The sequence below is a fragment of the Lactuca sativa genome, chromosome 8 (genome assembly GCF_002870075.4).
Source record: "Lactuca sativa cultivar Salinas chromosome 8, Lsat_Salinas_v11, whole genome shotgun sequence".
Taxonomy (NCBI): domain Eukaryota; kingdom Viridiplantae; phylum Streptophyta; class Magnoliopsida; order Asterales; family Asteraceae; genus Lactuca; species Lactuca sativa.
The window spans coordinates 7721368-7740855 of NC_056630.2; the positions used below are offsets into that span (position 1 = coordinate 7721368).

At 40.7% G+C, this 19488-nt stretch overlaps 2 protein-coding genes and 1 non-coding gene across 3 annotated transcripts; 1 reads left to right on the forward strand and 2 right to left on the reverse strand.

The window, feature by feature from the left end:
• Nucleotides 1-9615: 9615 nt before the first annotated feature.
• LOC128127638 (uncharacterized) lies at nt 9616-12183 on the reverse strand. The gene is made up of 2 exons (XM_052766294.1): nt 11506-12183; nt 9616-9984 (listed from the first exon to the last, which is right to left on the reverse strand). Exons 1-2 carry the CDS (start codon nt 12181-12183, stop codon nt 9616-9618), a joined length of 1047 nt encoding a protein of 348 aa, XP_052622254.1.
• Nucleotides 12184-12486: 303 nt separating this feature from the next.
• LOC128127639 (uncharacterized) lies at nt 12487-13455 on the reverse strand. Its single transcript, XM_052766295.1, has one exon. It carries the CDS (start codon nt 13453-13455, stop codon nt 12487-12489), a length of 969 nt encoding a protein of 322 aa, XP_052622255.1.
• Nucleotides 13301-13407, forward strand: LOC128128223 (small nucleolar RNA R71). The gene has a single exon (XR_008226085.1). It is a non-coding gene; the product is annotated as a small nucleolar RNA R71 (small nucleolar RNA).
• Nucleotides 13456-19488: the final 6033 nt, after the last annotated feature.

Genomic DNA, 19488 nt, shown 5'->3' on the forward strand with positions numbered 1-19488 from the left:
CATAGTCTCTGAGTTGACTCTGGATCCAAATCACTTGAGAGGTACAGGATGCAGCTGCAATGTATTCTGCTTCAGCTGTAGACAAAGACACACACGTTTGTTTCTTTGATTGCCAGCTAACCAACTTCCCGTCAAGGAATTGGCAGCCTCCAGTGGTGCTTTTCCTGTCTAGTCTACAACCTCCAAGGTCTGCATCTGAGTAGGCTTGAACGAAGAAGCCTGAGTTGGATGGATACCATAGACCTAAAGAGGTAGTTCGCTTGAGATATTGCAGAATGTTCTTCACTGCAAGCATGTGAGGTTCGCGTGGGTTCGCCTGAAATCTAGCACAGTAACAAACAGAGAACATTATGTCAGGCCTGCTAGCAGTAAGATACATCAGAGAACCGATCATCTGGCGATAGAGTGTAAGATCAACTGTCGGTTTATCCAAGGATGGAGTGAGCTTGGTGCCGAACGCCATTGGAACTTTGACCTTTGAATCTCCCATCATGCCAAATTTTGCAAGGAGAGTCTTCGTGTAAGCTTCCTGATTAATAAAGATGCCTTCTGGTTCCTGTCTGATATTTAAACCAAGGAAAAAGTTAATTGGACCCATTGAGCTCATTTCAAATTTAGTCTCCATCAGCTTTCTGAATTCAACTGTTAAGCTGGGATTCGTAGAGCCAAAGATGATATCATCGACGTAAATTTGAACAATCATAAGGTGGTTACCTTCCTTCTTACGAAAGAAGGTTGGGTTAACCGAACCTTGTTTGAATTTCGACATCCTTAAAAACTTTGTCAGCGTTTCATACCAGGCTCTCGGGGCTTGTTTCAGTCCATACACGGCTTTGTCCAAAATATAACAATGATTAGGATACCTTTCATTTACGAATCCAGGAGGTTGCTCCACGTACACAGTTTCTTCAAGTTCACCATTGAGAAATGCACACTTAACGTCCATTTGGTAAACTTCAAAGTTTTTGTGTGCAGCATAGGCAAGAAAGATTCTAACGGATTCCAACCTAGCAACAGGAGCGAAAGTCTCTTCATAGTCAATTCCTTCCTCCTGGCAGTATCCTTTCACAACCAGACGAGCTTTGTTTCGTATCACGTTCCCTTCTTTGTCCATTTTGTTCCTAAAGACCCATTTGAGACCAACAACTGAGGCATCTGGAGGAGTTGGAATTAGTCGCCAAACTTTGTTCTTTTCGAATTCATTCAATTCGTCTTGCATAGCTTGAACCCAATCGGAGTGATCAAGAGCAGTGTTAACTGTCTTTGGTTCAACTTTTGAGACGAAGGAGTTAAACGTATAGAATTCTACTTTTGAGAACAAGGAAGTTTGTTTTGATTTGAGTTGTGATTGGGTCAGAACCTTTTCAGATACATTCCCAACAACTTGAGAGATAGGATGATCTCTGGTCCATTTGGTGAGAGGAGGGTAGTTTGGATCAAAGGATGGATCCAATTCAGCGTTTATCATCTCTTCTGGTTCGGATGGACTTTCATCGTCATAAAGCGTATCGGTATGCTCCCCTTCGACAGATAAGCTTTTAGGAATGTCTTGAGTGTCTTGTGCTACAGAGGTTTCTGCTGGTGCTGAGCTTTCGGGTGTTGATGCACCTTTGGGTGATGAGGCACTTTCGGTTGGTGTGGTATTTTCGGTTAAAAAAGTGCGTTCGGGAGCAGCTTGAGAACTGTTCTCCCCCTCAACATGTGAGCTCGTCTGTGATGATGATGGCTGATGTGTAACAACTCAAATTTTTCAAACAAATTTTTCATTTTTAAAACATAATATTTTCCATTAAAAACAAGGCATAAATAGTTTAGTTATTTGCTCAATACAATTATTCAACTCCCAAGATCCTAAAACAATCTCCAGTGTGTATCGATCATGCCGGCGCCTTCCCACGGTCCTCGCTAGTACCTGAAATACATACACACACAACAACTGTAAGCATAAATGCTTAGTGAGTTCCCCAATATACACTTACACACATACGCCTTTCCAGGCCCTGACCTTCTGGTCCTCATTACAACGCCTTCCGGCCCATAACATAATCGCCTTCCGGCCCATAACATATTGCCTTCCGGCCCACATATCATACATAGCACATATAACACTTAACTTACCACATATAGCATACATATCCATATAACACTTAACTTATCACTTACAGCATACATATCCATATAACACTTAACTTATCACTTACAGCATACATATCCATATAACACTTAACTTACCGCTCATAGCATACATATCACATAACACTTAACTTACCACTTATGACATACATATCCATACAACATACTCGACCTTCCGGTCACACAGTCAAACCCTTCCGGGTACAGTATAGTGAGGAGACTCACCTCGTAAGTGCTGAAAGCTAGCAACTCCTGAAATCACCCGCGCACCAACCAACGAGCTACAATCCTCCTATAACATTTCATAACTCATTAACACTCATATCATCTAAGTGTGACTATCCCTAAGAAGTCAGACTTAGGTCAACTCTGGTCAACGGTCAACGGTCAACTCGACTGGACTCGGCGAGTACCATGGCGACTCGGCGAGTCTGGTCGTCCTCACAGATTCCTGAATATTCCCTTTCTACTCGTCGAGCATACCTCTTGACTCGACGAGGTCCTCGTGGAAGAATCGCGGGGCCACCCCGACTCCACTCGCCGAGTCTGATGAACAACTCGGCGAGTCCCAGCACATCTTCAAGCTACTCGCCGAGTCTGAAGAACAACTCGGCGAGTCCATGCCATGCAGACGAGTAACTGCTTCCTGGGATATGTCTCGTCCCGAAGTACACATGCATGGGACCTTCTGGACCTCTAAAGGTCCTAAGACAATACTATAATCGTGGGGTAACAAGGCATTACTTCAACAAATCACCAAATGGGTTCTATAAACCCTAATTTCATAAATACATCAAAATAACAGAGCAAACACGAATTCTTACCTGGATGATGTGTTCTCTGTATTCCCAACCTTAGAATGTGACCCTCTTGCTGCTCTTTTAGCCAATCCTCCCTCTTCCTTGCACCCCCACTCTTCTCTAACCAATAATGGCCTAAGATCCTTGCTCCTGCTGCACTAAATCGATTTAGGGTTCTTCTCAGAAGGCAAAAACGAACAATGACGGCCAATGGACCCCTTTTATACGTCCCAACCTTGAACGGTTAGGGTTTCTGCTGAACAGCGTCGACTCGCCGAGTCCATATCTGGACTCGTCGAGTCCAGTCGCGGACCCGCGACCAAGTCCGCGATCCTACTCGGCGAGTCTAGGCACCAACTCGCCGAGTCCCCTCTTAAATCACCCCAAAACATAATTTTAATAATACCTGAGGTTCCGGGCTGTTACATGATGTGTGTAATTTCAACTAGTTTTATCCCTACTTTTTATTAGTAATTTGAGCACACAAAGGCAGTGAACCTGTCTTTAAGTGGTATAGATTGATAAGTAAGGTATCGAACTCAGAGAACGGACAATTAAACTAATAGCTAATTTTAACTAAAACAAATAATAAAAGTAAAGGGTTTTTCTCTAGTTTTGCAAGACTAGAAACTTAAACAAACTAAATTAACTAATTAACTAAAGCAACAACTATTCACCAAATTTGATAAAAATGTTTCTATTTAGGTTCAACCAATTCACTCCTATGGTTATTTAAGTTAAGATGGATTAATTGCTATCGGTTACCAATTATAATAGTTAGGTTCATATTCATTACTCCTAACCCTTAGACAATTAACTAATTTAAGCGTTGATCAAGCGTTTAAACTAATTAATTTCCTAGATTAATTATTTGGATTAAATAAGATTTGTAATGGTCAATTAAGTTATTAATTCAATTAACCTCTTGTTGATGGTTTCTCAAACAAGCTCACACATTAATCTTCCTATTTTCTTATTAATCTTAGTTTCATACTCATTACTTCCAAGCATACGTTTTAGCATTCACATAGACATATGAGGTTAACAATTAAGTGATGTTCATGTAACCTAATTGCCTTCCAATTAACAGAAAATAGTAGTGATTAATATATAAGGTTCTTTAACAAACTTAATTTAATAAATCACCAATAGACAATTAAACAAGAATCAATAATTAAACCATAGGAGTTCTTTGGTATTCCCCAAATAGAAACAAAAACGAGTTTAGCTCATAGTTGCAGTAGAAACAAGCATAAAAACAAAGTTTATGAAAGCAAACATGTTTAATTCCTAAGTCTAAGTGGTAGAATTAACCTAATTGCTTGAATTCTTCCAACTCTTGAAGCCTAGGGTTCCTTAGCGCCTTCTGAACCTTTTAGTCGCAGCTGATCCTTCAAAAATCGCCAGGAATGCCTCCTCCTGGAATAAGGATTCGTCTTTTATAGATATCCCAAAACAGGGGGTACTCGGCGAGTAACAGAATCAACTCGCCGAGTAGGTCAATACTTATCCGTCTTGAATTAGCAGTCGTATTTATCTTCTGGCATATCGTCATGTACTCGCCGAGTAGGGTCGATCTACTCGCCGAGTAGGACTCCTTCTTTCACTCTTTTATCTTCACTTGCTTTCCTTTTCTCCTTTTTGCCTCCAAACATATCTTTTGGACTGAAAACACAATTCACAACATTTTAAGTACCTTTTGTCCACATTATTCTCATAATTAATCAAAAATAACTAAGAATATACGTTAAATAATTAACTAATTATGCACATATCAAAATAACCCACACTTGACTTTTGCTTGCCCCCAAGCAAAACTGAATTTTAAACATATTAAAATCACATTAATAACTCCAATCCAACCCAGCCATTATGCCAAAACCGCAACGCATGCATTTGTGTCTAAAATTCCTAAAAAACCCCCCATACTTCAAATACTCACAATCCTCATAAACATTCGCCCACTCACCCCAAACTATACTCATTTTATGTAACCCTCCGAATCCATCCTCAGAAAATCTCTTTACCCTCAAGGTATTTTTAATTGAGCAACCCAAGCATACATAATCTAGAATTACAACTTTTCGATACCACTATGGAATTCTTTTGAATTCTTCACTTTCTTGATAATTTGATCTTGGATTTCTTTGAATTTCACCAACTTGTATTGACTTTTGGTATCTTCAACTTTTTGGATTTCTTGGAATTTTGATCTTTTGATCTTCATAATTTGATAGCTCCAAAATTCTTATAACTTTTCTTGCAATTCTTTTTTTTTTTTTCACATGTAACTCACTTTTTTTTTTTCACTCAAAACCTACATGCTTAAGCAGGGGCGCTCAATCTCAACCTTTATTGGCTAATGATAAAAACTTTCCTGGATACATTTCAGGTTTAGGCTGCTAAACATATTGCATCCCTCAGGCTGAGCAAGGTTGTGTTTTTGTCTCATGATTTCACTGAAATAAGGAAGCCACAGATGCACTAGAACGTGTATAGGCTCAACTAAACATTTGGGTTCTCATGCAATTATTAACACAATTCTAATATGGAATCCTAATTTTTACCAAAATTTTCTAATTTAAGCCCTAAGCATTTTTGATTTTGATTTTTAAAAAAAAAAAACCTAAATTAGGATTCTAAGTGTTCTAAGATGTGACTAACCCCCTACCCCACACTTATTTTATGCAATGCCCTCATTGCATATTATAACAACTAAAAATGCAAATAGAGAGAAAGTTGGAACAAACTCCCCTGGGGTAGCAGTCGCTAGGTTGACACTCCCTTCTTCAACTCCTTCTTCTAGTAATTTTAACCATGGGCACAGCTCATCCATGGCCCGGGCGTCATACGTCTCGTGTGGTTGATAGCTCGAAAACTCCAAGGAAAAAAAAGTTGTTGCACAATCTTCAGTAGTAACTCATAAAGAATGTATGAATGGCGCAGAAAAACTAGCCAGAACAAATCAGAAATTCCTCTCGCAGCAGGCTACTCGGCGAGTAGGCGATTAAACTCGGCAAGTAGAAGTTGACTGGCAACGTATTTCGGGCAGAACCAGATGTACTCGCCGAGTAGTATTAGTGCACTCGGCGAGTATAGCGTGTATTTCCAGAATTTTTAACCGCTGTCTCTCTTTACTCTAGTGTTGATATAAATGCACTCTCCAGTAAACTTCCTAAACAGCAACACTTTAATAAACTCTCGATTCATACGGACTCGATCCTAGGAACAAGACTCCACAAGCACTCATAAAGACTAACATTCCTCTCTTGACCATTCCTAAATAGCATGCTTCCTAGCTTCAATACCTGAAAAGAAAACTAAAAGTAACACTAATATTCAATCCACATAGCCAAGTGTAACATGTCCATAATTGTCTTAAACAAACATCATAACCAAACAAAACAAAATAAAATAAAATCTTCATTCTTCCTCGTCCATCCCGGCTCCTCCAGCTCCACTACCTCCTTCTCCACCCCTTCTTCGCATCCTTTCATCCCAATCCATAATGTAAGGATAGCCGGGTCCCGGTTGCGGGGCAATGTGCATTTGTTGAAAAAGATAGTCGAAAGATTGATTGGTGGAATTAACCCCTCGCCCTATATCATCCAAGTATCGTCGATACTCCACTTGATTCCACCCCTTGTTATCCTCCACCGGAATCACCAGTAGGTCTTCTCGTACCCGCTCGTTTCTCGGCCTAACCCGCCTTCCCGGCTCCTCGGGGACCGCCGGCTCATCCTCATTCAGGATAGTAAAAGAATCACCAAAATTTTCCACTATCCGAGCCCTCCTATAAAGTGCAGTGTTGAACGGAGGAGGGTGGATAATCGTCAGCATTTGAGCTTGCGGTAATTCCAAGATCCCAAATGATCACGCAAGCCGAGTAATGAACATACCCCCATTGATCTTCGAGTTGATTTTTTCCTTAACCGCTCCCTCCGCAAGAAATTTAGCAATGCAATATGGGAGGTTGCAGAAGACATCTGGGGTGATTATACTCCACATATAAAAGATATCAAGGGTGGGAACTTTATCCCCATCCTTTCGCATGTTGATTGTGCTTGCAACGAATCGGTGAATGAGTCGATGGATTAGAGAACGAATATGCCCTTCTTGAGCAGTGGAAGGTATATAGACCCGGTTAGCAATTGTACTCCACCATGTCGACGCCACCACCCCCTCGGGAAGTTCTTTGTGGGTGTTCTCCAAGAAGGCTTCAAAGTAGTCCGTCATCGACATATCTTGATCATAGATGCCCAACCGCCAAGAGAACTCAACCATGCTGCATTGTCGCAGCTCTCCTCCCAAAGAAAACAAGATCGTGTTTGGATTGTAATATTCACTACCACCTCGGAATGAAATGGTAGCAAAGAATTCCCAGCACAACTCCGCGTATACTGGCTCTTGTATTTTAAACAATTGCAACCAACCATCACAAGTGATGTTGGCATAACCCAAGTTACAATCTTTCACCAAATATGGAGTAAGTTCCTCTTCCAAGCCGACATTACCCATCCATCCCCAATCCACTGCAGTGGGCAAGTGAATTTCTTTCTGTCGCAGCGCTTCCAACCTGTTTAGGGCTCGAGTTTTGGAGGATTTAGAGGTGATTTGTTGAAAGGCTAACCATGGCATATCACCATGGCCTCCTCCACGTGATGACTGTCCTCTCCTTGCCATGATATCTGCATAAACATACCAAAAAACCAGCAACAAACAACACCCCATAATTAAAACAGGAATTTTTTTTTTGATCTGATTGGGACCTACTCGCCGAGTACACGAACATACTCGCCGAGTAGTATGAACTTTTTGACAGATCGAGATCGGATCTATGTAATCTGTGTAATAGTCCAATTTGTTCATAGGGTTTTGTTGTAATTACTTATCTAACCATAGTTCTTGAAGAAATTACTCCAAACAACCTCTAATTCATGAGTAAATCAAAGCCCTAAAAATTGGGAAAAACTCCCCAAATCCGGAATCATACTAAATATGGGGAGATATGTGATAAATATTGGACCTTTCATAAAGTTAAAGGGTAAAGATGTCACCTTGTTGCTTGAATGAAGAGAAAGAGGAAGAAAGTTGAATAGATCTTGAAGAACCCTTGAGAGGTGGCTGAGGGAAGATGCTCGGCGAGTGTGGAGATGAAATGTTGAATAATAGTAATTTTTACAGGTTTTAATTTACTGAGTTTAAACCGGCTACTCGCCGAGTAGAATGGATCTACTCGCCGAGTCAATACGCGTGTTATGGATATTTGGCTGTAAGCGAACATTTACTCGCCGAGTATAATCGATATACTCGCCGAGTATATGTCTCAGGTTGAAATTTTTTTTTTAAATTTTCCAATTTTACTATATTAATTCCTTTGTTTAGCCTTTCCACCCCACACTTCCAGTAGAGCTTGTCCTCAAGCACTTAGAGAAGTAGAATAAATGAAGAAGAATGAACAAAACAATATGAAAAATAAAGAAAAGGAAAGAAAATGCAAACGTGAAACTCGGGTTGCCTCCCGAGAAGCGCTTCTTTTGATGGAGTCATTAGCTAGACTCTGCCCCTTCTACGTGTTTGCGGTTCCGCACAACAGCAGCTCCTCCAATCCTTCATTTCGGGGGACTCCTTCTTCATATTTCTTCACTCTATGGCCATTGACTTTAAATAGTGTGCCATCTTTTGAGATCAATTCTATGGCCCCGTGAGGAAACACCGTCTTGACCAAAAAGGGACCATCCCACCTTGATTTGAGTTTGCCCGAGAAAAGTTTTAATCGGGAATTGAAGAGTAGTACTTTTTGGCCTTCATGGATGTCTTTGCTTTTGATTCGTTGGTCATGCCATCTCTTGGTTTTTTATTTATAGAGCCACGAACTAGAATAAGCCTCATTTCGGAGTTCTTCAAGTGCATTCATTTGCATTAGATGGTTGGTCTTCAATTCTTCCATGTCAAAGTTGCACCTCTTTAGTGCCCAATATGCCTTGTGCTCGATTTCAACCGGTAAATGGCATTGCTTTCCAGAAACTAACCTATATGGTGTAGTACCAATAGGTGTTTTGAAAGCGGTACGAAATGCCCATAGCGCGTCATCCAATTTATCCGACCATTCCTTGAGGTTGCTTCCCACCGACTTCTCTAAGATACGCTTCAAGGCTCGATTGGTCACTTCCGTTTGTCCACTCGTTTGTGGGTGATATGATGTGGAGAACTTATGGGTCACCCCATATTTCTTGAGCACCTTGTCCAATTGATCATTGGCAAAGTGTGTGCCACGGTCACTAATTAGGGCCTTCGGAACACCAAACCGGGAGAATAGTTTTTTTAAGAATCGTACCACTACCCGTCCGTCATTTGTAGGTAAAGCCTGCGCCTCCGCCCATTTTGAAACATAATCTACCGCTACTAGGATGTACTTGTTTCCTTTGGATGTGGTAAATGGTCCCATGAAGTCAATGCCCCACACGTCGAACACCTCACACACTTGAATGCTATGTTGTGGCATTTCATTACGGGATGAAATGTTTCCCACCCTTTGACAAGCATCGCATTCTTTGACATATTGGGCTGCATCTTTGAAGATCGTGGGCCAATAGAACCCAATGTCAAAGATCTTCTTCGCGGTTTAGTGTGCTCCATGATGTCCTCCCGTGGGCCCGCTATGGCAATGTTCTAGTATACGTCAACTCTCCTTTCCGAGCACACATCTTCGTATAATTCCATCCGCACAGCTTCGAAAGAGGTATGGATCGTCCCAAAAGTAATATTTGATCTCCGCAAAGAATTTCTTCTTTTGCTGACTACTATAATCCTTCGGGATGTAATTGGTAGCTAAATAGTTAGCTATGTCTGCGAACCATGGCTCCTCTCCCACGGACACCATAATGTATTCATCCGGAAAGTCGTCTCCATCCTTATCTTCTTGCAATGTCGGGTTCTCGAGCCTAGATAAATGATCGGCGGCTACGTTCTCCATTCCTTTCTTGTCTCGTATCTCTATATCGAATTCTTGAAGAAGCAGCACCCATCGTATTAGTCTTGGCTTGGCATCCTGTTTGGAAAACAAATACTTGGTAGCCGAGTGGTCAGTAAAAACAGTGGTTTTAGATAAAACTAAGTAAGGGCGAAACTTGTCAAAAGCGTAAACCACGGCTAACAGTTCTTTTTCAGTAGTAGTATAATTCTCTTGGGCGGGATTTAAGGTCTTGCTTGCATAATAGATGGGTTGAAAGTGCTTATCAACCCTTTGTCCAAGGTCCGCTCCTAGTGCATAGTCACTAGCATCACACATGATCTCGAAGGGTAAGTTCCAATTAGGTGCTATAATGATCGGGGCATTAGTTAATTTTTCCTTTAGAAAGTCAAATGCCTCTAAACACTCTTTAGTAAAATTAAAGGGTGCATCTTTTAGTAATAATTGTGTTAGAGGTTTCGTGATTTTGGAAAAATCTTTTATAAAACGCCGGTAAAAACCTGCGTGTCCCAAAAAACTTCTAATGCCCTTCACATTAGTTGGTGGGGGTAATTTTGCAATGGTGTCTATCTTTGCCCGATCCACCTCTATTCCCTTATGTCCCAAAACTATACCCTCCTTGACCATGAAGTGACACTTTTCCCAATTTAGGACCAAGTCGGTTTTCTCACATCTAGCAAGCATTGAGTCAAGATTTGTTAGGCAATTATTGAAAGAAGATCCGAATACAGAAAAGTCATCCATAAAGACCTCCATGAATTTTTCCACCATATCATGGAATATGGCAGTCATGCACCTTTGAAATGTCGCAGGTGCATTGCATAGTCCAAATGGCATGCGTCTATAGGCGAAAGTTCCACTGGGGCATGTAAAGGTGGTCTTTTCTTGGTCCATTGGGTCTATGGGTATTTGAAAATACCCTGAAAACCCATCTAAAAAGCAATAGTAGCTATGGCCCGATAGTCTCTCTAACATTTGATCTATGAAAGGAAGGGGGAAATGGTCTTTGCGAGTGGCATCGTTTAGCTTTCGATAATCGATGCACACTCGCCAACCGGTTACCGTTCGCGTTGGAATTAACTCGTTCTTTTCGTTGGTAATGACCGTCATTCCTCCTTTCTTGGGCACCACTTGGACCGGACTCACCCATGGACTATCGGAGATGGAGTAGATGATTCCTGCATCCAAAAGCTTGACCACCTCCTTCTTGAGGACTTCTTGCATGTTCGGGTTTAATCGTCTTTGATGTTGCACCACCGGCCTTGCTCCTTCTTCTAAATTGATTTTGTGAGAGCAGTAGGATGGACTTATTCCTTTGATTTCGGAGATGCTCCATGCGATGGCTCTTTTCCTTTTCTTCAACACGCGTACAAGCTCCTCTTTTTCTGTTTTGGATAGGTCCGAGGCTATGATCACAGGCTTCTGATTTCCTTCTTCCAGAAAGGCATATTCCAGATGATTAGGTAGTGTTTTGAGCTCCAATTTGTTTTGCATAGTGACGGACTCGCCGAGTGTAGGTTTGGTACTCGGCGAGTTGGTGGCTGTATTCACGGCTTCTGGCTTTTCTTCGGATGTACTCGGCGAGTAGATCGGGTCTACTCGGCGAGTAGTTCTTTCAGCTTGCTTCTTTATTTCTTCATACTCCGCTTCTTCCAACAGTCTTTCAATCTCTAGTAAGTCTTTTTCTGGATCAAATTCTTCATCCAAAGCTGCAAATTTGCCGGAATCTTTAGGTATGTCTTCTTCCAATATTTCGTCAAGCATGTCGATTGAGAAAGCTGTGTCGTCACTACTCCTTGAGTACTTCATGGCTTGGTCTACCCCGAATGTCACTGAATCGTCCCCAACTCGCAATGTGAGCTTAGAATCTCTCATGTCTACGATAGCGCTAGCGGTGTTGAGGAAGGGCCTTCCAAGGATGATTGGCACTTGCGGATCCGCCTCCATGTCGAGAATGATGAAATCAGCCGGGAAGACAAATTTGTCTACTTTTACTAGCAAATCTTCACAAATGCCTCTTGGAAAAGTAACCGTCTTGTTTGCCAAATGAATTGCCATTCGAATTGGCCTTGGCTCCGGGAGGTCCAGCTTTTTAAAGAACGAGTATGGCATAAGGTTCACACTTGCTCCAGAATCAGCTAAGGCATGAATTGCAGCCAAGTTGCCAAATTGGCAAGGCAAAGTTAAGCTCCCCGGATCACCCTTCTTCTTTGGTAATTTGTTTAGCATTGCGGCGGAGCAATTCTCATTAAGCACTACCTTCTGCACTTCCTCCATCTTTCTTCTGTTAGTGAGGAGTTCCTTAAGGAACTTTGCATACTTGGGCATTTGCATGACGGCTTCAATGAAAGGAATGTTGATTTGAAGAGTTTTAATATGATCTAGAAACTTCTGATATTCCTCTTCCTGCTTCTCTTTCTTGGCTCGGGCTGGGTATGGCATTGGAGGCTGGTATGGTTTCAAGGGCGGCTGTTCATTTGTTTTAGCAGGGGTACTCGCCGAGTCCATCGGTCCTACTCGGCGAGTAGGACTCTCAGATTGTGCGTGTTGGTTTTCGACTTATTTTTCTGTTCCTTCCTTCTATGAGTCCTTGGTTGCTTCAGTTCGAATGGGGGCCAGGGGAGTAATGATCTTTCCACTTCTTGTGGTAACAATATTTACTTGTGCGCCTCGTGGGTTGTTCTCGGTTTTGCTAGGAAGCTCACCCGGTGACCTTTGGTTTAGTTGTTGAGCAAGTTGCCCAAGCTGCTTTTCTATGTTGTGGATGGATGCTTGCTGGTTCCTGAGCATTGTTCTTGTTTCTTGGATAGCAGCATCATGGTCACTATGTCTTTTCTCGGAAGCGGCCACAAATTTAGTTAGCATATCTTCCAAGCTTGGCTTCCTTTCTTGCACCGACTCCTCCTTTTGGTAAAAGCCTCTTCCTTTTTGTCTGTACTTCTCTTCCTTGGCCTTCTTATACTCTTCGTAAGGCAGCCAATCCTTCTTTTGTTTGCGCCAGTCTTCATCATACCGGTCACCACTCGAATAACATACTTGTTCCTTTTTGTTGCCGTTCTCATCCAAATCGCAATCTCTAGTGAGGTGAGGTCCATTGCAGTTTTCACAACCCACCCGTATGGCATGAATAGTTTGATCCATTTTGTCCATTCTCCTATCCATGGTTTTTAACATGGCCATGACCACGGATAAATCTTCAGTAGCAGCGTACGCGGCTCCCCTCGTGACATCATTCCTAGGGTTGTAGTATTCTCTAGAGTGTTTAGAGAATTCTTCAATCAATTCTTTAATCACCGGGGGTGGCTTCTTTGTAAGTGGGCCTTGTGAGTCTAGCAACTGTCGGGTTGTGACATTGACTCCATCATAAAAGATGGAAACTTCTTGCTGGTTGTTTAGATCATGGTGTGGGCAATTTCGTAGCAGACTTTTGTACCTCTCCCATGCTTCATATAAAGATTCTCCAGCTTGCTGTTCAAAGTTTGCAATGGCCTTCTTGAGTTTGGCTATTTTGGATGGTGGGCAAAAGTGATCTATAAATTCTTCCTTCATTTTGGCCCAAGTAGTGACTGACCCGGGGGGAAGTGATTGAGCCAGTCTTTAGCAGTACCCTTGAAGGTTACCGGAAGCATCCGAAGTAGTTGAGTTTCGCGGGTTACATTTGGAATGTTGAAATAATCAGCAACATCATTTACTTCATCCAAATGTTTGTAGGCATCTTCATGATCTTTCCCATAGAAAGGTATTTCCTTAAGCGCAGCTAGGATATGACCTTTTAGCTCGAAGGTAGCAGTTGCGGGAATTGCGGGTTGCACAAGTCCCGGGCCATGGTCGTCGCGCATCCTCTTCTTCCATTCCCCCATGGGAATTTCATCAATGTTAGCCATAGTGAATGCTAACTCTTCCTCCGAATCGGTTTCTTGTTCGTACTTTGCCTCTTCTTCTTCCTCGGTCTCGTATCCAATATCTTCTTGAATTGGCTCCTCAATTGTCAAGGAAGCGCTAGAAGCTCCTGATTTACTGCTCTTCTTTTTCCCAAAAACAGTCTTCAAGTTGGACAATGGTGATTTTTTTAGTGTGCTTGAACTCTCCACGTCCTTCCCTTTGTTTCTTTTCAATTCGGATTCGGGATCTTCAAACGGGGATACCAGTGGTGTGTTTGCTCCTCTGGTCATGAGAGTCCTGAAATTAATCAAATAAAAAAAAACGTAAAAAGAACAAAAAGATTGTAAAAAAATTTGCTGATTAAACTGCTACTCGCCGAGTAGGTGCGAGTACACTCGGCGAGTATCAGTGATATTTCAAAAAAAAATTTAAGTTTTAACCTAACTAAAACAGATACTAAAACCTAATTACTAGTTACTAAATTGCAATAAATGAACTTTATGCAAGTAAACTCACACAAAGGATCGAAAAAATTAGGAATTAGCTTAATTATTTAGAACCGTTCCCCGGCAACGGCGCCAAAAACTTGATGTGTGTAATTTCAACTAGTTTTATCCCTACTTTTTATTAGTAATTTGAGCACACAAAGGCAGTGAACCTGTCTTTAAGTGGTATAGATTGATAAGTAAGGTATCGAACTCAGAGAACGGACAATTAAACTAATAGCTAATTTTAACTAAAACAAATAATAAAAGTAAAGGGTTTTTCTCTAGTTTTGCAAGACTAGAAACTTAAACAAACTAAATTAACTAATTAACTAAAGCAACAACAATTCACCAAATTTGATAAAAATGTTTCTATTTAGGTTCAACCAATTCACTCCTATGGTTATTTAAGTTAAGATGGATTAATTGCTATCGGTTACCAATTATAATAGTTAGGTTCATATTCATTACTCCTAACCCTTAGACAATTAACTAATTTAAGCGTTGATCAAGTGTTTAAACTAATTAATTCCCTAGATTAATTATTTGGATTAAATAAGATTTGTAATGGTCAATTAAGTTATTAATTCAATTAACCTCTTGTTGATGGTTTCTCAAACAAGCTCACACATTAATCTTCCTATTTTCTTATTAATCTTAGTTTCATACTCATTACTTCCAAGCATACGTTTTAGCATTCACATAGACATATGAGGTTAACAATTAAGTGATGTTCATGTAACCTAATTGCCTTCCAATTAACAGAAAATAGTAGTGATTAATATATAAGGTTCTTTAACAAACTTAATTTAATAAATCACCAATAGACAAATAAACAAGAATCAATAATTAAACCATAGGAGTTCTTTGGTATTCCCCAAACAGAAACAAAAACGAGTTTAGCTCATAGTTGCAGTAGAAACAAGCATAAAAACAAAGTTTATGAAAGCAAACATGTTTAATTCCTAAGTCTAAGTGGTAGAATTAACCTAATTGCTTGAATTCTTCCAACTCTTGAAGCCTAGGGTTCCTTAGCGCCTTCTGAACCTTTTAGTCGCAGCTGATCCTTCAAAAATCGCCAGGAATGCCTCCTCCTGGAATAAGGATTCGTCTTTTATAGATATCCCAAAACAGGGGTACTCGACGAGTAACAGAATCAACTCGCCGAGTAGGTCAATACTTATCCGTCTTGAATTAGCAGTCGTATTTATCTTCTGGCATATCGTCATGTACTCGCCGAGTAGGGTCGATCTACTCGCCGAGTAGGACTCCTTCTTTCACTCTTTTATCTTCACTTGCTTTCCTTTTCTCCTTTTTGCCTCCAAACATATCTTTTGGACTGAAAACACAATTCACAACATTTTAAGTACCTTTTGTCCACATTATTCTCATAATTAATCAAAAATAACTAAGAATATACGTTAAATAATTAACTAATTATGCACATATCAATGGCGGATCCTCCCCCTCGACTGAAGCATTGTGTTGTGGAGGGTCGTCAGAATTTGATCCTCCTTCATTCATTCTCTTTGCAGCATCATCGATAAGTTGCTTCAGATGATCTACCTTGTTGTCAGCTGTGTTGGCTTCTGAGAGAGTTGCCTTCTCTGGTTCATCAAATAACTCAACGAACTTCTCAAAGAGGTTTGCAATAGAGGTGGTGACTTGGCTAGTTTGAGGAAAAATTTCTCCAGCTGTGTCTTCGTTGGCCTTTAACCTTTTGACATAGCTATCATCAAAAGTCACGTAATAAGTTTCTTCTATTTTCCTCGAGCGCTTGTTTAATACCCTGTACGCTTTAGAAGTTAGAGAATAGCCCAGAAATATCCCCTCGTCGGCTTTGACATCAAACTTGTTGCAGTTTTCTTTAGAATTGAAGATGAAACACCGTGAACCGAACACATGGAAAAACTTGACATTTGGCTTCCTGTTGTTGATGATCTCATAAGGAGTGAGAGTGAAGCGCTTATTGAGATATGACCTGTTCTGTGTAAAACAAGCAGCAGAAATGGCATCAGCCCAAAAATATAAAGGTAAGGAAGCGAAACTTAGCATGGTTCGGGCCGCTTCACACAAAGATCGGTTTCGTCTTTCGACAATTCCGTTTTGTTGAGGAGTGTAGGGAGCTGAGAAGTTATGACTGATTCCCTTTTCGGCCAATAATTCTTCGAATTCTTTATTTTTGAACTCCAGCCCATTATCGCTCCTGATTTTGCGAACGACTTTCTTCAACTGTACTTCAACCTGCTTAATGAACGTCTTTACTTTGAGAGTTGCTTCAGATTTTTGCTTCAGAAAGAACACCCATGTAAAACGCGAAAAGTCATCAACAATAACAAGAATGTACTTGCTACCACCGATACTTTCGATAGATGATGGACCACACAGATCAATATGAAGTAATTCTAGTGGTTCAACAACTTTAGTGTTTATTATAGATGGATGACTTTGACGACTCTGCTTCCCCATTTCACATGCAGCACACAAATGTTCTCTATCATACTTGAGCAATGGAAGACCTCGAACATGACCTCCAGTGACAAGTTTATTGATGTCTTTAAAGTTGAGATGAGAGAGCCTTCGGTGCCACCACCAACTTTCGTCAGATTGTGCTTTGGATAACAGGCAGATAGCTGGGTTCCCTTTGATAGGTTTGAGGTTCAGGGGAAACATTTCACCTTTACGCTCCGATTTGAGAATAACTCTTTTCGTCTTCTTCTCAATTATTTTAGAACCCTCATCGTCAAATGAAACTTTGAGACCGGTACCTCCAACTAGCTGAGATACACTGATGAGGTTATGTTGTAGTCCTTCCACGTATGCAACCTTTCTAATCGTGAAATCACCGTTTGTAATCATTCGATAGCCTTTTATGGTGCCGAAGGAGTTGTTCCCGAATTTGACATTTCCACCATTTGAAAGAGATATGTATTCCCTTAGCTCTTCCTTCCTTCCTGTCATGTGACGTGAGCAGCCACTATCAATGTACCATTCTTCGTCAAACTGATTGTCACTGATAACCTGCAAAAATCAAGCAGATTTAGGAACCCAAAGTTTCTTGGGTCCTCGTGAGCCTTTCATAGGAACAGGAATAGTAAGAGAGATGTCAACAAGATATGTTCTTTTTATTAGTGTTGTTTCATCTTTCTTTTTGATGGTGAATACTTTAATTTTATTGGGATTCGTTGCTTTTGGTTTGGACTCTGGTTTAACTGATGAAACCTTCGATTTTCCTTTCGCTTCAGTTGATGATTGAGGTTTTTTAGAATGAACAGAATGGAAATTAGAACGAGGTGGAGAGGAATTAGAAAAGTTTGAAGAATTAGAAGTGTTAGAATGAGAGAACTTAGAATGAGATGGTTGCTTGACTTGAGATTCTAGGTGACCTTTTTGCTTTTGATCATTAGTGGGACCGAACCTAGAATTTTGATCTCTTTTGTTCTCTGAACCGAACCTTTACTTTCGGTTGATGATGTTTTCTGAACCGAACCTCCGCTTTCGGTTGTTGTTGCTCTCTTGTGATTCAATAGGACTTGTCTCTGACTTTAAGTTTCTATCATGATGTGAGAAATAGGCATTTTGAGATTGCCAAAACTGTTTTCTTTCAGAGAGATTCTTCTTGTATCTCTGATTCCTTTGCTGTTTTTGATTTCTCATCTGCTTCGGTTGATGATGAATATTGGCTTTTGGTTTCGGTTTCCCTTTAGCTGGTTCACTCTGAACTGATGATGTTTCACTTAAAGGAGTGACTTCTTTTGCAGGAATTCCTTTTTCTTGAGGAATATCTTTTGTACCACTAGTACTTGGCACATCGAAGCTGTCAGGCTTATTTAAGGTTCTGACACATATCTGCCTTTGCTTTTCCATGAAGTTCTTTCAGACAGACCTACCGTTTCATCAGCATTGTCAATTGGAGCTGACCAAAAGAACTCGTCGCATCCATCGGCATTGTCTTCTTTTACAATTGCTGTGAGTTCAGCAGTCTGATGTTCGGTTACGCCTGTGACCTTATATACCTGATTTGGAGTAGTTCTAACCTTTTGATATACGACTGCTTTCTCTGCAAGGATCGGGGACTTTTGTTGGGACAAACGAGCAAACTCCACTGAATTTTCTGAGATGAGATTCTTGTGGTTTTCGGGTTCGCTCTTGACAAATTCTGAGCAATCAACTGTGTCCTCTACAGAAATTTCACTCTTATTGTCGTCCTCATTAAGCTCAGATGCATTTTCAACATCAATTTTATTGTCTGAGCTCAAGTTGGCGTTCAATGAGTCAAATTTTTGTATGGTTTCGGTCCTCAGTTTCATTTTATCATTTTCATCCAAAAGGTTTTTAAGCATGTCCTTATGGTCCTTGGACTTAATGAAAGATTCAATTTTGTCCAGTCCATACATATACGTCGGATTAACTTCCTCAGACGAAATAACACTTTCACAATTATACGCTTCAGCATCAATTTCATCCTCCTTAAACTCAAGGAAGGGTAAAATCATGCGATGAATCTTTTGTCCTATTTCACAGTCCAAATGAAGCTGAGTGATATTAGTATAAAGACGTTTAGCAATCAAACAAAAAACATTTCTCTGTTTTAAAAGCTTTAAATTGTATCTTTGCAAATAAATGTGTTCATCTTTGGTTTTGATTAACTCCGAGTCCTTCAGTTCGATCCACATTCTCCGTTCCTCACTCTTCGAAGACACCCTGCTTATTTGGTCAGTTAGGTTAGAATTGGTGACTCGAGTTTGAGTTAAACTACTGTCTAGATGAGAGATTCTTGAATTAACACTTTTTAATTCTTTTTCGTATGAGCATTGTGGGACTTTGAATGAAACAAAAACGGATTGTACCTTCTTGATCAGTTCATCAAGCTCGTTGAACTACACGCTGAGCGGTTTTGCTTTGAAGCACAAGTCCTCTCGCTCCTTTGCGTCTCCGTTCCCACCATCTGTGTTGTATCCCCTCATCTGAGACACGTCTGTCACCATCAAGCATTTTCCACCGCTACCCTCATCTTTCGCCACATAAGCCTTTCCATGAGAAGGCTTCCTCACTTCATCATCTTCAGAGTCGGTTGACCAGACCTGCACTCCACCGAACTCATCATCCGCTACCGAACCGTGCACAATTAAAGCATTCATAGAAGGGTTAGCAGTAGATTTCTTCTTCCTGATCTCATCCAGCTTTCTCTGCAACAAAGCTTCTTCATCCTTTT